Source organism: Oncorhynchus mykiss, chromosome 12, assembly GCF_057628025.1.
Source record: "Oncorhynchus mykiss isolate SJ-2025 chromosome 12, ASM5762802v1, whole genome shotgun sequence".
In the NCBI taxonomy this organism is placed as follows: Eukaryota; Metazoa; Chordata; class Actinopteri; order Salmoniformes; family Salmonidae; genus Oncorhynchus; species Oncorhynchus mykiss.
This window is the reverse complement of record NC_143033.1, coordinates 92392875-92410821: the sequence shown is the minus strand read 5'-3', so window position 1 is coordinate 92410821 and position 17947 is coordinate 92392875. Positions and strand designations below refer to the sequence as shown.

Here is a 17947-nt window from a genome sequence, read left to right as displayed (position 1 = left end):
TAAGTTAAGAACACATTATTATGTACAATAACGGCCTATACCGGCCAAACCCGGACGACGCTGGGCCAATTGTGCGCTGCCCAATGGGACTCCCAATCACTGCAGGTTGTGATACATAACATGAACAGTAACGTTAACATCGATCACATCCAGCAAAGGCTTGGATCTTGTGCATAGATAGCTATCTTTAGTGTTGGTGGTGAACATACCCTGGATAGCTGCTAATTTTGATCGACAATAAATCCAGCCATACAGATTGATATCTCAGTTTTATCTTCCAATGTGGTTGCTCAGTGGGAGGGACTTGCAGATAATGCGCCTCTCTTCCAGCTTCTGTCATTCTGTGGGTATTGTTTGTTGTCATAAAGATGGAGTTCTTACTGGGCAATCCGTACAGCACTCCTGTGGGCCAGTGCTTAGGTAAGTTACCAGCTATAGATACTGTTTAATCAGGTCTTATAAAGCCATAATGTAAGGTTTGAATGGTGACTTACATGTGTTATTGTACGGCATTCAGAAGCACCAGTAGCGAGCTAAGCTAGCTAGCTGTAGCATCATCGACCAGCTACAGTAACCTTATAAATATCGGTTCGCGGCTAGCCCATGCAAACGTTAGCTAAGCTAATTGGAATCAGGGTGGCACATTTGCTGGAAAGTACAAATTTGCTCCAAATGAAGCGAAATTATTTCACGAGGGAGTTTTGTACTGGATTCTCCTTTGTTTTGAAATGCAATGATACAACAGCCGGGGAACAGTTTTTCAATTGAAATTGTTTATCAATTACGATGTGCGGTCTCATTTGCCAAATAGTGTTTTTATGACACTGACTAGTGCTTGTAAAGTAATTAATGAATTCACATTCGAACAGTTGGTCTGTATTCTTTAAGTCCGTACAGGCATGACATTGATAATGGAAGGGGATAAACGGGAAGATACGTCATTTGACATTTGACTATGCTGAAAAATGCAGACAAAAAGCACACAATGAGCTTTCTCACAAATACTGATGACACATTAGCAAAACACCCTTCAAAGATGATTCATTGCAGCTTCACTTCTATTACGAGAAGATAGACTTGCATTGTCAACCACGGGTGGCTATGTTGCCAGCCTTTCAGTGACTAGCTGACCTAGATTTTTATTTAACTTTTTATTTATTTATTTAACTAGGAGGGCAAGTCAGTTAAGAACAAATTCTTATTTACAATGACGGCCTACCCGGGGAACAGTGGGTTAACTGAACTGCCTTGTTCAGGGGCAGAACAACAGATTTTTACCTTGTCAGTTCGGGATTCGATCCAGCAACCTTTCGGTTACTGGCCCAACGTTCTAACCACTAGGCTACCAGCCGCCACTAAACCGTGCCCAGTTTTTTTCCATGGGCTCCGTTGTTAGGGTGGTAGTTCGGTCAGTTGGGATTGTAATGAATGGTGATGAGGAAGCTAGTCGACATCCCCCTGTAGCTTCCCTCAAAGTTCCTCCTTCCCCTCAATGCCCTCCCTCCTGCAGTTCCTAAAGACATAGCTTTTTTCCGGGCAGTTTCCTGCACTGTCATTGGGACGATGAGCTTCAACAGTGTTTATTTGGACTGAAATATTGACTTGAATATTGAAGTGTTTATGGGCATTAAAGGCATAAGAAAATAAACATGTTAGAAGCTCTTCTGTGTTCCTGATTAGCCCAATACCTAATGGAAATTGCATTTTGTGTAGCCTAACCTGTTACTACCTTCAGGCTTTTATTTTCCACCCTGTCTGTATGGTTTATTGTAGCTCAGTAAGCCACACATAATGCCCTGGACCAGAGCTAGGTTCATGCAGACAAAAAGCACACAATGAGCTTTCTCACAAATACTGATGACACATTAGCAAAACACCCTTCAAAGATGATTCATTGCAGCTTCACTTCTATTACGAGAAGATAGACTTGCATTGTCAACCACGGGTGGCTATGTTGCCAGCCTTTCAGTGACTAGCTGACCTAGATTTTTATTTAACTTTTTATTTATTTATTTAACTAGGAGGGCAAGTCAGTTAAGAACAAATTCTTATTTACAATGACGGCCTACCCGGGGAACAGTGGGTTAACTGAACTGCCTTGTTCAGGGGCAGAACAACAGATTTTTACCTTGTCAGTTCGGGATTCGATCCAGCAACCTTTCGGTTACTGGCCCAACGTTCTAACCACTAGGCTACCAGCCGCCACTAAACCGTGCCCAGTTTTTTTCCATGGGCTCCGTTGTTAGGGTGGTAGTTCGGTCAGTTGGGATTGTAATGAATGGTGATGAGGAAGCTAGTCGACATCCCCCTGTAGCTTCCCTCAAAGTTCCTCCTTCCCCTCAATGCCCTCCCTCCTGCAGTTCCTAAAGACATAGCTTTTTTCCGGGCAGTTTCCTGCACTGTCATTGGGACGATGAGCTTCAACAGTGTTTATTTGGACTGAAATATTGACTTGAATATTGAAGTGTTTATGGGCATTAAAGGCATAAGAAAATAAACATGTTAGAAGCTCTTCTGTGTTCCTGATTAGCCCAATACCTAATGGAAATTGCATTTTGTGTAGCCTAACCTGTTACTACCTTCAGGCTTTTATTTTCCACCCTGTCTGTATGGTTTATTGTAGCTCAGTAAGCCACACATAATGCCCTGGACCAGAGCTAGGTTCATACTGAGGCCTTGTACAGTAGGGCATGCAAAATTATATGGATAGGGAATGCCTGATTTGATAGGCTTGGTCCACTGTGTAGTGTGCATAGATCTTCTATCTACTGTACTAATAACCATGACAGTTAGCTTTACGAACAGCTTTAAGGCTTTTATAATCACAGTCATAATATTTTGAAGCTCAGTTAGCCTAGTTTGTTTACCCCTGCAACAGGTGTAACTGGCTCAGTCTGTGGACATTTCTCCAGGCCCTGCTCCTGGGCCTGTGATTTGGGAGATAACAGAAGGAAAATAACGGAGTGATCCCTGCGGTTGGGATTGGTCTAGATGTGGTAAAGCAGGAATAATTTTTCACTTCTAGGTGAGGGGGGTCTAGGCTATTTGACAACTTCTATAGCACCTCCATATTATAAGTTAAATAAAACATTTCAAAATAGCGTTGTTATTGGCTTGCTTCTTTTGAGGGCTGTTTAACAAGTGTGGACTTCTAAGTTCTGTGGCTATATACTCAGCCGTGTGTTTTATCACTGGTGATCATTTCCATAAGCATCATTGTCTCTTATATAGTTGCCTGGGAGTTTCTGACGACCAGAAGGGCCCAACATTGGCTATTACTCATATATAAAGCACTTCTCCAGAAACGCCCATACTACCTCATTTCTAAATTGGAAATCTAGTAACTACAAGACTCAGTCTCTAGACTGGTTGGTCCTAGAGGATCCGCGGGTTCCCTCTGAGTTAGGGAAGACTGCTTTCAGTTACTATGGCCCTCTGTCCTGGAATGACCTACAGGTCACTCTGAAACTTGATTATTTGGTCCCAAATTCTGAATTTTGGGCTCTTGTTTTTATCGATTGTATATATTATTTACTACTGCCCTTTTTAGTGTATTGTAATTCATTTGAAATGTGGTAACTGTAATTTGGTTGAATGGTTTCTCACATTGCTTAAGCTGTTGTTCTCAGGGCACCAATGGAAATGAGACCCTGGTCTCAATGGGTTCCCCAGATTAAATAAAGGTTAATAATATAAAATAAAAGGTAATACAATGGACTGTTGCCAACCCCAGGTTGTGCAGACTCTGTGATAAAGTGTAGTTGGGCCAGAAGGAGAGTGTGGCTGGGCTGAGATAAGATGTGGTTGTGATGATTGGATGGGACTGGGCTGAGGCTAGGTAGGACTCTACTGGGCCTATGTACCCTCAGGCAGGGACTGTGTCCTTCATTGATAGAGTCACTGATTATCTAACAGCACATTTACATCCACAGCAAAACTATTGGATTGGCGATTGCACGAACAATGGAACATGGCAGAATACTAACCAGGGCTCAATGGATAGAATAGTTAGGCTATACATGTTTTATAAAGACATTAGCTACAACTATATCAATATCTATATGTTTTAAAGGTTTTTGTGCAGTATTCTTACAGCTCAAGGCCGTTGCTACAACCATAATTATTCTATGTTATGAAGATCCTAGTACTGTACAGGGCATACGATTCACTTTCTGGTCCACCAGCCACTGTGGCAGGTAGATTTAAACAATAAGGCCCGAGGGGGTGTGGTATATGGCCAATATACCACGGATAAGGAATGTTCTTTTGCATGACGCAACGTGGAGTGCCTGGATACAGCCCTTGCCCTTATTGGCAATATACCACAAACACCCGAGGTACCTTATTGCTATTATAAACTGGTTACCAATGTAATTAGAGCAGTAAAAATACATGTTTTGGCATACCCGTGGTATATGGTCTGATATCCCAAGGCTTTCAGCCAATCACGGCTTTCAGCCAAACAGCATTCAGTGCTCGAACCACCCAGTTTCTACCAGCCACTCAGATTTTTTCCCCTGCTAAAATTATACCAACAAAACACAAAAAAACAGATGAGCATGCTTTAATGTTTCTGAAACAATACTTGTATTATTAGTAAGAAATAATGTGTTAAATTGTTTAATTTCATTTTTTTGTGACCTGCGTCATTAAACCAAACTATCACAGATGAGACAAACATTTTCACCTGCCCATTTAAGGGTGGGAGGTTACCGTGGTAGCGCGACTCCAGTCATGTTTGAGCCTGTGATTGAGTCTGACTAGTAGAGGTGTTGTTTTCTCTTCCCTTGCAATTGAAACTCAAACATAGAAAAACAACCTAGCCTGTGAACAACACAATGTAAATGGACAAGTCTCACTTCAGTAGACTTTCAGTTCAAGTAAATTAGACCAATATTTATGCCTGTGCGCAGCGCTTATAAAAATTAACTTCTAAAAATGTACCTTTCGCTCAACTCTTCGCATGCACCCAGGGTTCCAGCGTAAGATGAAATAGGCTATATAGGATTCGTAGTTCATAGACTTAATTTACCAGCTATGAAACAAAACGGCAAAATACTTTGAAAAAAGCTACTGGAGCATTTATTTTACTATAAATGTGATCGAACTTGACTTTTTATTCACATGCGAGTGAAATGCTTGCACTGTGGAGCCCTGACAACCCGCCAACGTGGCTGGTGAAATAGACATTTTACCCACCAATGACAAAATCTACCCGCAGGTGTTAATTTTAGGCCCTGGTACTGTATCCTTACTGCTCAAGGCCCTAGCTACAACCATAACTATCCTATGTTATAAAGGTCTTCAGTACTGTATCCTTACTGCTCAAGGCCCTAGCTACAACCATAACTATCCTATGTTATAAAGGTCTTCAGTACTGTATCCTTACTGCTCAAGGCCTTAGCTACAACCATAACTATCCTATGTTATAAAGGTCTTCAGTACTGTATCCTTACTGCTCAAGGCCTTAGCTACAACCATAACTATCCTATGTTATAAAGGTCTTCAGTACTGTATCCTTACTGCTCAAGGCCCTAGCTACAACCATAACTATCCTATGTTATAAAGGTCTTCAGTACTGTATCCTTACTGCTCAAGGCCTTAGCTACAACCATAACTATCCTATGTTATAAAGGTCTTCAGTACTGTATCCTTACTGCTCAAGGCCCTAGCTACAACCATAACTATCCTATGTTATAAAGGTCTTCAGTACTGTATCCTTACTGCTCAAGGCCCTAGCTACAACCATAACTATCCTATGTTATAAAGGTCTTCAGTACTGTATCCTTACTGCTCAAGGCCCTAGCTACAACCATAACTATCCTATGTTATAAAGGTCTTCAGTACTGTATCCTTACTGCTCAAGGCCCTAGCTACAACCATAACTATCCTATGTTATAAAGGTCTTCAGTACTGTATCCTTACTGCTCAAGGCCCTAGCTACAACCATAACTATCCTATGTTATAAAGGTCTTCAGTACTGTATCCTTACTGCTCAAGGCCCTAGCTACAACCATAACTATCCTATGTTATAAAGGTCTTCAGTACTGTATCCTTACTGCTCAAGGCCCTAGCTACAACCATAACTATCCTATGTTATAAAGGTCTTCAGTATTGTATCCTTACTGCTCAAGGCCTTAGCTACAACCATAACTATCCTATGTTATAAAGGTCTTCAGTACTGTATCCTTACTGCTCAAGGCCCTAGCTACAACCATAACTATCCTATGTTATAAAGGTCTTCAGTACTGTATCCTTACTGCTCAGTTGAGATCATGTATAGCCTAACAAACTAGACAGCAGACAAGGTGGGGGGTAAGCTGTCCTCTCTGCATTGTCGCTGAGAGAATCTCCTAGGATGTCACCCAGGCAGATTGCACAGTTTCCCATGCATTCAGTCCAGTTTCTCATGGTTAGGCCTTTTTCCGAAGATGAGATATTGATGTCTGAAGCTGATAATGGCCACAGTTTATTAGCCCCTAGTCATGCATCTGTGTGAAATCAGAATGGGAACATATCATGGGTATACTCTGGAGGAAGGAAGTTAGCCTGGTTCCAGATATATTTGTGCTGCCTTATCAACTCCATTGGTCATCATGGTCACAATCTGGGACCAGGTTAGAAGGAAGTTGGTCTGAGGAGGTGCAGAAGAAGGGTCTTTCATTGCTGTGAGTGTAGCCTACAGGCCAGGGTGTGTCCCCCTGCCCACTGCCCTGCTTCCCCAGCCAGCTTGGTGCCAAGTCATCCTAGATGGCCACCGCTGAACACCACCACACCAGCTAGGCTAAGTCCCTACTACCATCATCATCATTGTCAGCTCTGAGAGCGGTCTGCTCAGGTCACTACACACTGTGCCCAGCGAGCAGGAGAGTGGATCTTTAATTTCTTTAGGAGCTACTAGCTTTAAATCATCTGCCCCAGTGTGTTATCTCTCTGGTTGAGTGCTCACTGTACTGTGCTGTCCATAAAGGCATTCTGTCTGTCCGTGTGGATACAGTGCTGGTGGTGAGAGTGGTACCCAACACCACAGTACAGCAGCAGCAAGACAGGGGAAAGGGATCAGGTTCACTTCCCACAGAGGAAATGGGAGAGCACTCAGAGACAGGGCAACAGAACAGGCAGCAACCCTACTGATGAGGTTTGCATTGTGAATCTTAATTGTCCTTTCTCATTACCTTAAGTGGCCTGACAGGCAGGGGGTGGACAGGATGAGAGAGAGAGAGAGGCATGGTGGATGGTGTGTGTGTGTGTGTGTGTTAGCAAGTGTGTGTTTATGTTTGCAGTGTGTGTGCGTATTTGTGTGGATGGTGTGTTTGTTTGTGGTGGGTGGATTGTGTGTGTGTGGCTTGAGGTTTGATACTAGTGTAACTACTCTGTCTCAGAGTACAGTTGGCCTAGATGCTGACTCCATCTCCTTCCTTTTAGCTGCTAAAGAGACAGAGACCATCATAGAGGGAAAGCAGCTACACATCCTGGAGGAAACAGAACAATCTGCCTGCCATCTCCATTAGTGGAAGGGTTAGTGTAGCTAGCAGGCCCATGGATTTGTCCCTAATGGGTTGGAGCACTCTCTGGTAATAAGCCCTCTATGACGAGCTGTTGAAAAGAAGACTATAAGACAGAGGAATAGTTTGGTAACCATGGATACATGTTTGGGTCATATAATGAGCCAATTTCAAATGTCTATCTCAGAGCTATGCATTAGTGGATTGAGGAATAGGGAGGGGGAGAGGGAGGAAGACAGACAAAGGGGGGGAGAGAAAAGATAGTGGGATTGAGGAAGAGGGTATAGAGCGAGAGAACAGACAGGGAGCGAAGAGGGATCTGAAATGGAGATTTGTGGAGTTGGCAGTGGATGGCACAGCCTTCCGCCTGTGTGGCCACGTGACTGGTTGTACTGGTTTCACTCCATGGCACTGGGAGTGGGGGTGGAGCCTGGGTTGAACTTGCACCCAATCAGTCTCTCTTCTATTTTCAAAGCTCTGGCTGTAATGGCTGTCTTGTTCTGCGAATAGAGGCCTCAAAAAGGATGACTCTGTATAGGGCTGTTAGGGTGACCATATTACCGCCACACCGGTGGTCACGAGTCATGAGGGCAGTCAAATTCCACATGACCGTTTAGTCATGGTAATTAGCCTACTCCAAGCACTGATGCTGCTGATGGTCATTAGTAGCCTACCAAACTTGCTAACTGCCTGGTACTCAGCACTCTATTGTCCCTCTAATCACTCTGACATCAATGCAAATTGAATGGAAAATCTAATCAAACATTTCATGTGAGCTCATGTTGCTCAACATTTCTGTAGGCTATTGTGTGAGAAAAGAGATTTGATGGCCTCTATTAAAAAGAGGAGGATCCCATCCCATTTTCCACCATATTTTGCAAATAAATTCATAAAAAATCCAACAATGTGATTTTTCTGGATTTTTTTTCTAATTTTGTCTGTCATAGTTGAAGTGTACCTATGATGAAAATTACAGGCCTCATCTTTTTAAGTGGGAGAACAATTGGTGGCTGACTAAATACTTTTTTGCCCCACTGTACATATGAGATGAGTAATGTAGGGTATGTAAACATTATATTAAGTAGCATTGTTTAAAGTGGCTAGTGATATATTTTACGTCAATTTCCATCAATTCCCATTATTAAAGTGGCTAGAGTTGAGTCAGTGTGTTGGCAGCAGCCACTCAATGTTAGTGGTGGCTGTTTAACAGTCTGATGGCCTTGAAATAGATAGAAGCTGTTTTTCAGTCTCTCGGTCCCTGCTTTGATGCACCTGTACTGACCTCGCCTTCTGGATGATAGCGGGGTGAACAGGCAGTGGCTCGGGTGGTTGTTGTCCTTGATGATCTTTATGGCCTTCCTGGGTGGTGTAGGTGTCCTGGAGGGCAGGTAGTTTGCCCCCGATGATGCGTTGTGCAGACCTCGCTACCCTCTGGAGAGCCTTACGGTTGTGGGCGGAGCAGTTGCCGTACCCGGCGGTGATACAGCCCGGCAGGATGCTCTCGATTGTGCATCTGTAGAAGTTTGTGAGTGCTTTTGGTGACAAGCCGTATTTCTTCAGCCTCCTGAGGTTGAAGAGGCGCTGCTGCGCCTTCTTCACGACGCTGTCTGTGTGGGTGGACCAATTCAGTTTGTCTGTGATGTGTACGCCGAGGAACTTAAAACTTACTACCCTCTCCACTACTGTCCCATCGATGTTGATAGGGGGGTGCTCCCTCTGCTGTTTCCTGAAGTCCACAATCATCTCCTTTGTTTTGTTGACATTGAGTGTGAGGTTATTTTCCTGACAACACTCTCCGAGGGCCCTCACCTCCTCCCTGTAGGCCGTCTCGTCGTTGTTGGTAATCAAGCCTACCACTGTAGTGTCGTCCCTAAACTTGCTGATTGAGTTGGAGGCGTGCATGACCACACAGTCGTGGGTGAACAGGGAGTACAGGAGAGGGCTCAGAACGCACCCTTGTGGGGCCCCAGTGTTGAGGATCAGCGGGGTGGAGATGTTACCTACCCTCACCACCTGGGAGCGGCCCGTCAGGAAGTCCAGTACCCAGTTTCACAGGGCGGGGTCGAGACCCAGGGTCTCGAGCTTGATGATGAGTTTGGAGGGTACTATGGTGTTAAATGCTGAGCTGTAGTCAATGAACATCATTCTCACATAGGTACAGCATTCTCACATTCCTCTTGTCCAGATGGGTTAGGGCAGTGTGCAGTGTGGTTGAGATTGCATCGTCTGTGGAACTGTTTGGGCGGTAAGCAAATTGGAGTGGGTCTAGGGTGTAAGGTAGGGTGGAGGTGATATGGTCCTTGACTAGTCTCTCAAAGCACTTCATGATGACGGAAGTGAGTGGTACGGGGCGGTAGTTGTTTAGCTCAGTTACGTTAGCTTTCTGGGGAACAGGAACAATGGTGGCCCTCTTGAAGCATGTGGGTACAGCAGACTGGGATAAGGATTGATTGAATATGTCCGTAAACACACTAGCCAGCTGGTCTGCGCATGCTCTGAGGACGCGGCTGGGGATGCCGTCTGGGCCTGCAGCCTTGCGAGGGTTAACACTTTTAAATGTTTTACTCACAATCTGTATGTGTTTTAATTTTTTAGAAGAAGGTGATTTTTAGCCCTAATAATCCATTATTGCACCATATTAGACTCTTAATTGATCACATATTCATTCTATTCCAGGGCACAGCGGAGGAGCTTAATCGATTCCACTCCTCCATCAATACAACAGTGAACATTCGAAATTCACTGCCTGTGAAATACGTCTTCTTGACATTTTAAGGTAGAGGGATGGGGAGGTGGTTAGTACGGATCTATACAGGAAGCCGATTGACAGAAATTCCCTATTACGCGGAGACAGCTTCCACCCTACACCCCTAAAATATAACCTCCCCATTAGCCAATGCAGTCGCATGCGTAGGATTTGTAGTACACGGAGTGACTAGGTCAGTTTGTTTGACAATCTGGATGAGCGTTTCAGACGGCGGGGTTACCCAGAGGAATGGCTGCAGGACGCAAGGGAACGTTATAAAAATATGACCCAGGATGACAGCCTCACGTCCAAACCTCCCCGCTCTCCTGACCAATGCATTTAATGCTTCCTTCAGTACTCCCCACTTGGTAAACAGTTCAACCACATTATTAAAAAACATTGGCACATGTTGAGCACTGATCCACAACAGGAAAAGACGTTTAAAGAACCCCCGCGGGTCGGTCTTCAGACACGCCCCCCCAACATCAGTCACATGGTGGTGAGGTCTGATCTTCCACCAGTGCCACGCAGGACCTTTCTAGACAGTGTGCCGGACGGTAACTATAGACGTGGCGGATGCACCAAATGTAACTTCACGAACAAATGCACAATGTTCAGTCACCCTATTACGTCCAAGGCCATTAAGATTAAGGACATCATTACATGTTCCACAAAACATGTGATATACCTGATCAAATGTATTTGTGGTCTATGTAGGAAAAAACAGGAGCTCTGAAAACAAGGATAGCAGAACACAGGAGTAATATCAGGGCCCTTGACCAGAGAAACCCTGTGGCTGCTCATTTCATGGAGGCTCGTCACAACGTCAGCTCTTTGAGTCACATTGGTATGGAACATGTTAAGACTCCTAGGAGGGGCGGAGATACTGACCATCTATTACTGAGAAGAGGATTGTATTGGATTCACCTTGTGTGCACCATGTCTCCTAGAGGTCTGAACCAAGAGTTTGGTATCAGACCATTTCTTACCTGAATATGTTCCCTTACTTTGATTTGTCTGGCCTTCCAGGTTACTCACTTGGTCATTTTTTAAATGTATATTATTTTGTGGAACCATTACATGTACTCATTTAATTATTAGAGATACACATGTGTTTTGCATCCACCTACATGTACTCATTTAATTATTAGAGATACACATGTGTTTTGCATCCACCTACATGTACTCATTTAATTATTAGAGATACACATGTGTTTTGCATCCACCATGCGTCGTGTCCACTGGTCATGTGAGGTGAAATGTGTATATTTTGGGATGTGAACACTGTGTTTGACCTGCTGGAGATTGGTTTCAGATTAAAGTGGTGAATTGGGAGCTTTAAAGGTGTGCAGGCCTTCTTGTTCTATACTAGAATCCTTTATTAGCGCAGCACCTATGTTTTTAAGGTTGTGCATATGACCACAAACTGTTCTATTGACAATATTAGCCTACCACTTGTGAATGATCTATTATCACTTCTCAAATCAAATTTTATTGGTCACAAACACATATTTAGCAGATGTTATTGCGGATGTAGTGAAATCACTTGTAAAAGATGCCCAACTTGTGTGCAGTAAGGCAAGAAACAGCACATGCCTTTTTTTGTGCAACTTTTTCAAATCATAGTCACACACCTCATGTAGCCCAGCCCATAGGCCTATATGTTTTAATAAGGTCAGTATCACACCTCATGTAGCCTAGCCCATAGGCCTATATGTTTTAATAAGGTCAGTATCACACCTCATGTAGCCTAGCCCATAGGCCTATATGTTTTAATAAGGTCAGTATCACACCTCATGTAGCCTAGCCCATAGGCCTATATGTTTTAATAAGGTCAGTATCACACCTCATGTAGCCTAGCCCATAGGTCTATATGTTTTAATAAGGTCAGTATCACACCTCATGTAGCCCAGCCCATAGGCCTATATGTTTTAATAAGGTCAGTATCACACCTCATGTAGCCCAGCCCATAGGCCTATATGTTTTAATAAGGTCAGTATCACACCTCATGTAGCCCAGCCCATAGGCCTATATGTTTTAATAAGGTCAGTATCACACCTCATGTAGCCCAGCCCATAGGCCTATATGTTTTAATAAGGTCAGTATCACACCTCATGTAGCCTAGCCCATAGGCCTATATGTTTTAATAAGGTCAGTATCACACCTCATGTAGCCCAGCCCATAGGCCTATATGTTTTAATAAGGTCAGTATCACACCTCATGTAGCCTAGCCCATAGGCCTATATGTTTTAATAAGGTCAGTATCACACCTCATGTAGCCCAGCCCATAGGCCTATATGTTTTAATAAGGTCAGTATCACACCTCATGTAGCCTAGCCCATAGGCCTATATGTTTTAATAAGGTCAGTATCACACCTCATGTAGCCTAGCCCATAGGCCTATATGTTTTAATAAGGTCAGTATCATACCTCATGTAGCCTAGCCCATAGGCCTATATGTTTTAATAAGGTCAGTATCACACCTCATGTAGCCCAGCCCATAGGCCTATATGTTTTAATAAGGTCAGTATCACACCTCATGTAGCCCAGCCCATAGGCCTATATGTTTTAATAAGGTCAGTATCACACCTCATGTAGCCCAGCCCATAGGCCTATATGTTTTAATAAGGTCAGTATCACACCTCATGTAGCCCAGCCCATAGGCCTATATGTTTTAATAAGGTCAGTATCACACCTCATGTAGCCTAGCCCATAGGCCTATATGTTTTAATAAGGTCAGTATCACACCTCATGTAGCCCAGCCCATAGGCCTATATGTTTTAATAAGGTCAGTATCACACCTCATGTAGCCCAGCCCATAGGCCTATATGTTTTAATAAGGTCAGTATCACACCTCATGTAGCCTAGCCCATAGGCCTATATGTTTTAATAAGGTCAGTATCACACCTCATGTAGCCTAGCCCATAGGCCTATATGTTTTAATAAGGTCAGTATCATACCTCATGTAGCCTAGCCCATAGGCCTATATGTTTTAATAAGGTCAGTATCACACCTCATGTAGCCTAGCCCATAGGCCTATATGTTTTAATAAGGTCAGTATCACACCTCATGTAGCCTAGCCCATAGGCCTATATGTTTTAATAAGGTCAGTATCACACCTCATGTAGCCCAGCCCATAGGCCTATATGTTTTAATAAGGTCAGTATCATACCTCATGTAGCCCAGCCCATAGGCCTATATGTTTTAATAAGGTCAGTATCACACCTCATGTAGCCCAGCCCATAGGCCTATATGTTTTAATAAGGTCAGTATCACACCTCATGTAGCCCAGCCCATAGGCCTATATGTTTTAATAAGGTCAGTATCACACCTCATGTAGCCTAGCCCATAGGCCTATATGTTTTGTTAAGGTTTTTATCACAGCTAAAGTGGCCAAATAACGCCTTAAAATGAAGCACATTCATCCGCTTGAACGGGTGTAGAGCCAAACTGGCAAACATACGCAGCGCGTGACCTTCATGTTGTAGGCTATGTGAGGAAGCCAGGAGATGCTAAATGTGTTTGTTAATTAACGGTCAATTACCGTGAGACCGGCAATTATTTGCTTCCCAATCAACTTCGGACAAAATCTCATGACCACAACAGCCCTAACTAGGTCTGGTCCTTTCCTTATCCCTTTCATTTTCGTCTTTCTCCCTCCCTCTTTTCCTCGCTCTCCCTGCTTGTCTGCTTTCCAATCCACTTGAGGAGATTACGTGGGGCGTGCCAGTGGAGATAGCAGTGGTTAAGACTTAACACTTAATGCTCTGCTGTTCACACACTGAGCCTGGGCAGCTAAACACCGTGTCATGCTGTTTACCTTGGCTTCTCATGTTCTGACATGTTGTTAGCAGAATACTGTCTTTGTGTACACAGGAAATACATTATTTTAGTAATATTTAGATTAGAGGCAGTGTGAAAGGAGAGAAACAGACACCAAAAGCATTAGTCCTTCACACAAGGTGGCCTCAGTGGTAGACTGTGTGATCTGGGCATACCACACTGCTCTGAGCCCCTGGGCTGGAGGTGGAAATGTTCTGAGTGACTGAGCTAACCTAGAGCTAGTCTAGTCATCATGACTAACTTTTAAACATTTTAACTCTTAGCTCTGTATTTTGACTCTAAATACCTATAGCTCTTGCTGGCTCAGTTTCCTTATTTTCTCCCAGCCAAGAACAGGAGTGAGACTAGGTGTGCTTCCCAAATTACACCCCATTCCCTATGTAGTGCACTACTTTTGACCAGGGCTCAAAGGGAATTGTGTTCCATGTGGGACATGCACAGTTCTTTAATCCTGTTTCATGGAGGGATGAATTCAGCATGGTAATTGGTCGACACCCGTGGTAGTGGACTTCCAGACGTCAGCTCAATTATGTCATTATAAAACTTCAATGTTACTGTGTTGAAAAGCCAATAGCCCAAATCCTGTCATGTTTCCCTCCATTACTTTCCTCTCTAAGACAATGCAGAGAACACCCATCCTGTTTGAATAGGTTCAAATGCATCACACACATTGGCTTACTATAGAAACCCTGTTACTGTTATCTCTTTTTACGTGCTTGGTTACACAACTTTTTCTCATGCCCTCAGTAATGTTACATAAGCCATGGAGTTTAGGCTAACTAGTGCGGCTTGTTGAGATAAGGGGACAGGTCACAGCGCAGTCAGACTGAAATATAGCCCAAGGCTTAGTGGACAGTGGGTTGGCAGAGTACTGACTCTAGGTCTGTTATAAAACCTGTTTTACATCTCCCATCTTGTCAATCAATCAATTAGGCCTCATTTATTTTATTTATTTGACATCAGCAGTTGTCACAAGCTGCCCAGCCTAGACCCAACAGAGCAAGAAAAGCAGAAGTGAAAGCACCAGGAAAAACTCCCTAGAAGGAAGAAACCTAGGTAGGAACCAGTCCCAAAGGGGTGGTTCATCCTTTTTGGGCTGTACCGATTATTCCTATGGGAAACTTCCTACTACTTAGTGTCCTCCTTGGTCCAAGGAGCAGGTTTGTTTACTTCCTGTTGTCTTTGACTTCCTGTTGTCTTTTCTAGAGAAGGCCACGGATGGCGGCCTGCAGGCTGAGGACTGGACCCTCAACATGGAGATCTGTGACATCATCAATGAGACGGAGGAAGGGTGAGAAACAGACTACATCAGTACACTTTCACCTGACTGAAAGACTGAAAGACTGACTGACTGACTGACTGGCTGAAAGACGGACTGACTGACTGACTGGCTGAAAGACGGACGGACTGACTGACTGGCTGAAAGACGGACGGACTGACTGAAAGACGGACTGGCTGACTGACTGAAAGGCTGACTGACTGAAATACTGACTGGCTGACTGACTGAAAGGCTGACTGACTGAAATACTGACTGGCTGACTGACTGAAAGATGGACGGACTGACTGACTGAAAGATGGACTTACTGGCTGGCTGAAAGACTGACTGAAAGACGGACTGACTGGCTAAAAGACTGACTAACTGACTGACTGAAAGATGGGCTGGCTGGCTGGCTGAGATTGACTGATTGACTGACTGGCTGAAAGACGGGCTGGCTGGCTGAAAGACGGGCTGGCTGGCTGAAAGACGGGCTGGCTGGCTGAAAGACGGGCTGGCTGGCTGAAAGACGGGCTGGCTGGCTGAAAGACGGGCTGGCTGGCTGAAAGACGGGCTGGCTGGCTGAAAGACGGGCTGGCTGGCTGAAAGACGGGCTGGCTGGCTGAAAGACGGGCTCACTGGCTGCCTTACTGATTGACTGAACAAGTCAATCGCACAAACAAAAACCTCTTAACATACAAATGATGTGCACAAATACAATACAACTTTACAACAGACATTTGTCTTCTGCTCTGCTCTCAAACTCTCTACATGGCACACATCACACATGCAGTTGAGACAAGCACAGGGCCAAGCTGCAGTGCAGATAGAATGGAATGAGAATATCCTTTTTTACTAATTAGTGTTAACTTTTCTTTGAGTTTAATTTGATAAGTTGTTGACTCTCCTGAAATTGATTGAGTTCTGTGACCTTTAGGAAAAACTGGAGGGATTCAAACCTAAAATTCTTTCCTCTTCCCCGAATCATTCTTCTGCTTCCCCTTTATCTATCTTTTCACTCACTCACTCACTCACTCACTCACTCACTCACTCACTCACTCACTCACTCACTCACTCTCACACACACACACACACACACACACTCCTCAGGCTTTGGCACAGACACTCAGACTCTCACTCGCAGCCCCAGCCACTCTATTCTGCTTGACTGAACACTGGAGTGTCTTGTGGTTAACAGGTATGACTGCCTACTGGCTAGCTGTCTGAAGTCCTGGGAGAACACTATTTCAGTACAATTCAGGAAAAAAAATGACCCATGTCTTTTGAGATATATCAGTCCCTTGCCTCCATTACAACTTCCACCTCCTACTTGAAGCGTTGTGTAATTTGAGTGTGAAGGCTACCAAGTAGCAAATTACTATTGGCTTTGTGTATTGTGTTAGTGTAGGAAGTCAGACATGGTGACAACTGAATGGCATGCAGGCAATCCTCTTTAGGTTCAGACAAGGACATAGATGTGGAAGAAATGCCAGCTAGCTGCACTAATGCCACTTATCAGACAGATAAACATAGACTGCCTACCTGAAACTTCTGGAAGTGGAACTTTTGAGATGATGTAACACCCATGCACACCAGTATTCCCTGAGCTCCTCTCTTTCTATAGTCTGTTTGTGTCTGAAGGCCTCAACTCCCTCCCATAGGATCCACTAGTGTCAGTGAGACTACTGCCTGAGCACTACTCCGTTAATGTTTTATACACTGCTGTTTTATACACAGGACTCCGTCTTTCAAAGATAATTCGTAAAAATCCAAATAACTTCACAGATCTTCTTTGTAAAGGATTTAAACACGCCTGTTCAATGAACCATAAACAATTAATGAACACTCACCTGTGGAACGGTCGTTAAGACACTAACAGCTTACAGATGGTAGGCAATTAAGGTCACAGTTATGAAAACGTAGGACACTAAAGAGGCCTTTCTACTGACTGAAAAACACCAAAAGAAAGATGCCCAGGATCCCTGCTCATCTGTGTGAACGTGCCTTAGGCATGCTGCAAGGAGGCATGAGGACTGCAGATGTGGCCAGGGCAATAAATTGCAATGTCCGTACTGTGACAGAGCTACAGGGAGACAGGACGGAGAGCTGATCGTCCTCACAGTGGCAGACCACGTGTAACAACACCTGCACAGGATTGATACATCTGAACATCACACCTGCGGATAGGTACAGGATGGCAACAACAACTGCCCAAGTTACACCAGGAACGCACAATCCCTCCATCAGGGCTCAGACTGTCCTCAATAGGCTGAGAGAGGCTGGACTGAGGGCTTGTAGGCCTGTTGTAAGGCAGGTCCTCACCAGACATCACCGGCAATAACGTTGATCGTCCTACCTGGCACAAACCCACCATCGCTGGACCAGACAGGACTGGTAAAAAGTGCTCTTCACTGACGAGTCACGGTTTTGTCTCACCAGGGGTGATGGTCGGATTCGTGTTTATCGTCGAAGGAATGAGCGTTACACTGAGGCCTGTACTCTGGAGCAGGATCGATTTGGAGATGGAGGGTCCGTCATGGTCTGGGGTGGTGTGTCACAGCATCCTCAGACTGAGCTTGTTGTCATTGCAGGCAATCTC

The 17947-nt window shown here is 44.2% G+C and overlaps 1 protein-coding gene across 7 annotated transcripts in view; it reads left to right on the top strand.

Moving 5' to 3' along the window:
- The window catches only part of LOC110538041 (TOM1-like protein 2), a 43846-nt gene that overhangs the window by 1104 nt on the left and 24795 nt on the right, over positions 1-17947 (top strand). For 4 of the 7 annotated variants that reach the window (XM_090194062.1, XM_090194059.1, XM_090194057.1 and 1 more), the window contains exon 2: positions 15300-15384. In XM_090194062.1, coding sequence (XP_090050188.1) covers positions 15347-15384 — 38 coding nt within the window. In that variant the 5' untranslated portion in view covers positions 15300-15346. Of the gene's footprint in view, positions 1-145; positions 421-15299; positions 15385-17947 lie in introns of those variants that run through there. The other 3 variants (XM_090194060.1, XM_090194056.1, XM_090194055.1) reach the window with 1 other exon arrangement.